Here is a 3,786-nt window from a genome sequence, read left to right on the forward strand (position 1 = left end):
TATATAATTTTAATACATTTCTAAAATTTAAATAGTCACAACAAATTCTACTGCCATAGAGACTTTAGGGTTGGGAAAGTAAGTAAACACATAGCAACGACCTAGCAACAGAACACTTTACTAACTGCATAGCAACACCCTGGAAACCATTTATCACACCCCAGTGTCTGGCACAACTCAAAATTTCTTCAAAAAATGTGAAAATCTACTCTTTTCAATAACATATAACTCGTGTATTAGAAATACCCAAAGGTCTTTGAGCGCTGAAACAAGCCTGGGACAAAATTACAACCTATACATTTACAGAATGAAAGATTTCTTTGCACTAAACACCTGGGCAGTGATTTATAAAGAAGGAGAGAGCAGGAAGTGTCTGGCTGCTCCAAAAATAAAGGAGATAAAATATGAGGCTCGGAGTAGGCTGTTAATTGCCCTGCTATAAATACACTACGCCTCCTTTCAGACTATAAGGAACAAAGTCCTCCTCCTCGGTTCTCTTTGTGTTCTCGCTGGTGTGGATGTGGATCATCCGCGATGTTGCAGAGCTGTCAGATGCTCGCGCCATATGGGCTATGACGTCATCCACGTGTTCTGAAGCTGTCTATAGGCGCGTTTCCATTACAGTTTTGCGCAAAACTTTGGCGATATTTTATAAATGTGGATAAAAAAGTATTGCGAAATGACGGCGTTTCCATTAACCAATGTTATGAGACTTAAACGTAACCTTTTGCCTCTCGCGATAAGTCATGGCAATGGATTTTGGTTAGGGATGCACCGATATGAAAATTTTGGCCGATACCGATAACCGATAATTCTTTATTTTTGAAAGCCGATAACCGATATGTTGGCCGATAAATCTATATCCAAATTTTTATATACTTTTTGAAAGCCTGATTACAAAAAAGATCTCATCATTAAAAGCCACATCCCAAACACTTCAACATAAGCAGCCTAGTTTGAACGGTGTACGTTTTAAAAATAATTTTACTCTCCCATTACCATACCGATAACAGAAAAAATGAGCATTTATCGGCCGATACCGATATAGTGGCCGATATATCGTGCATCCCTTATTTTGGTGGGATTTTGGCTAATTTACTCAAAGGAGGCTTATGCGTGTATCTTTACAGAAGCAGCAAAGAGAGCCGCTTCAGAAACGTGCGTGGCACGGCTGGAATAAACCATACTGTATAAAAACATAAACACAAGCATTGAGTGGCCGCAATCAGCTTCAGTGATTCAGAGCCACACTGCACCGCAGATGTGTGCAGTGTAAATAGTCAAAGCATTAATAGCAGGGAAAGCCCCTTATAGCCTAGGCTACTGGAGCGCGGCCACTTATGAAGTGTTTCTTGGAGGTTATAGTACGTTGAAGAATGATCATATGACTTTTTACATACGCCATGTGACCTGTAAATGCGAAAAAGCCGTTTCCATTGCAGTTTTGCGAATTATTCCTTTTTCGCATTGACTGAAAAACCACCTCATGCGAGCGTAAAAACTTTTTTGCGATATATGGGAGTTTTTGCGAAATTGATGCGTTTCCATTAGGCGTATTTTCAATTCGCAATTTCAATTTGCGCAATTTGAAGGGTAATGGAAACGCGCCTTATGAGTCAAACACGCGAGCTTATCTCGGACTGAAACTCCCACACTCACTCGTGCTAGACCGTTTCATTTCACGAGTTACGAGCACTTTTTAGCGACCGCTTTGTGCTGGTGCACTTTGGGAGAAAAGTAACAGCTCTCTATATAAACTGCGCAACAAGTGTTAACTAACATTATGTAAGCGTGTCAACAACAAAGAGTGGACGTCAATGCGAAGTTGGCGTTTAAATATCTTTAAATGTGCATTCACGCACTTGTTTCTACATGCCGATTTATTTTTTTCACACGCATCAGACAGACGTTTTTAGGGCGGTGGGTCAAGCTCAATATTTTGCGCTTCGTCAGTGTTTCTAAATACAATAATGATTTAAAAATAATTTAAAAGAACACTTACATACGTTAAGCGCAATTACTCAACACATGATAAACAGCGCTAAATAAACGACAACCCAATTAAATCAATTTCTCCACATGTAGGCCTACTTTACTCAATGGATACAAAACCGCACGCATTTTCTTTAAGTTAAAGTTTTATTGCTAGTGGAAAACCAAAAACATGCTCAGTTGGTTAGAAAGTTGCAAACAATTTAAAAATATATATTTTCTAACACACAATTGATGTGGAAAGGAATACTACGAATTGAAAAATAGGTTTACTTTTACTTTCATTTAATTTAGCAATGCTCTAAAATCCATAAGTTAATCACTTATGAAAATGGGTCTCTTTAATATACATGCCAAATACGGTATTGTGACACTTTATGACATGCACAGCTATCTTCTTTCGGAGGAATTAAACTGCTCTTGTCATGTGACCAGCCATGTAAAAATGTTCTCATGAAAGTTACTATAATTCATAACTCTGCGCAAAATGCGCCAAACAACTCTTTTCAGACCTTTCAAACTCGGTAATAAATATCGGAAAACTGAAATGTGCGCTGAAAAGCAACTTCAGGTCACATCTTTGCCCGCGATGATGGACTTACTTGAAAGTGAGGATGCAGAGCGGACGGTAGGATTTGTGGCTGGTGTTATCAGCCATCCGTTTGCCCCAAAAGTCATTGGTGAAGATGCTCCGGAGGCTGGAGCCCGGTCTGACATCTGGATTGTTGGTGATAGCCCATATATCATCATGCACAAACTCCCCCCAGAGAGAGTTACTGTAGCAGAGCAGGCACACCGCCACCAGCGCGGCGTACCGGAGCAGCCGGACTCCCGCTCCCGGCCTCGGTAGCGCGGACAACCGCCACTGCACAGGGGGAGACGCGGCTTTGGTCCCTCGGCTGTTCGCTGTCATGTCGGTCCCCGTCTCGCATGCCGCTCGTGGGAGTGAAAGAGAGAAGACTCGTCCCGTTCCATAGCCCATGTGCTGCACTGAAGCCCATACAGCGTATGAGTTCTGAATGCGTAATATCTGCGAGTGTGAATGTGTATAAGGTGTTGAAACCTATGTCACCCGCCTACCGGCGCATGCGCAGGAGAGAGCGAGAGAGAGACTGATGGAAATGAGAGAAATAAGAGAGAGAGATGCAAATCAGAAAGAATGAGCACGTGAGGAAAATAAAATAAAAAACAGATGGAAAGAGAGAGATAAATGGAAATAAAAGGTTAAAATATGGAAAATATATTATAGTTTATTATATTTTCCCCATTTAATTTTTGTTTACCCCAAAACTTTTAGATTTACCTCATTTTTGCATTATTTATTTTTACACTCCATTAACTTTTTGTTTGATTACCATATGAAATCTTGTTTTCGCTACAAGATAAAAAAATTAAAAAGGTACTTGTGACTTTTTAAATTTATTGTGCATTCCGTGGCAGAAAAAAAGAATAAAAAAAAAAAAAAATTGAGAGATGTAAACTCAGAATTGTAAAAGAAATAAAGTTAGAATTCTGAGTTCATATCACAATTCTGACTTTTTTTTTTTACTGTGAGATTAAGTCACAATTACTTTTTTTTAAATTCCGTGGCAGAAACAGGTTTCTATAGTTTAGAGCTGAGAATAACTATAAAACTTGCAAAATATGTTTTATAGCCATGTGATTTACTAAAACTAGTTTACTTTAAGGAATATTAGTTGGTACTAAATGTTTAGATAATGTGCTTTGATAATAATGGATGTAATTTGAAGAATAGGTTGCTTTCTGCTCTCATATGTTTGTCAAAATAGTGCA

At 38.9% G+C, this 3,786-nt stretch overlaps 1 protein-coding gene across 1 annotated transcript in view; it reads right to left on the reverse strand.

Moving 5' to 3' along the window:
• The window catches only part of LOC107656308 (transmembrane and TPR repeat-containing protein 1-like), a 45,765-nt gene extending 42,761 nt beyond the window's left edge, over positions 1–3,004 (reverse strand). The window contains exon 1 of the mRNA XM_016444079.1: positions 2,595–3,004. Within this exon, the coding sequence (XP_016299565.1) occupies positions 2,595–2,974 (380 nt within the window). The 5' untranslated portion in view covers positions 2,975–3,004. The remainder of the gene's footprint in view (positions 1–2,594) is intronic.
• Positions 3,005–3,786: the final 782 nt, after the last annotated feature.

Source organism: Sinocyclocheilus anshuiensis, unplaced genomic scaffold (assembly GCF_001515605.1).
Source record: "Sinocyclocheilus anshuiensis isolate Anshui unplaced genomic scaffold, SAMN03320099.WGS_v1.1 scaffold183, whole genome shotgun sequence".
Taxonomy (NCBI): Eukaryota; Metazoa; Chordata; class Actinopteri; order Cypriniformes; family Cyprinidae; genus Sinocyclocheilus; species Sinocyclocheilus anshuiensis.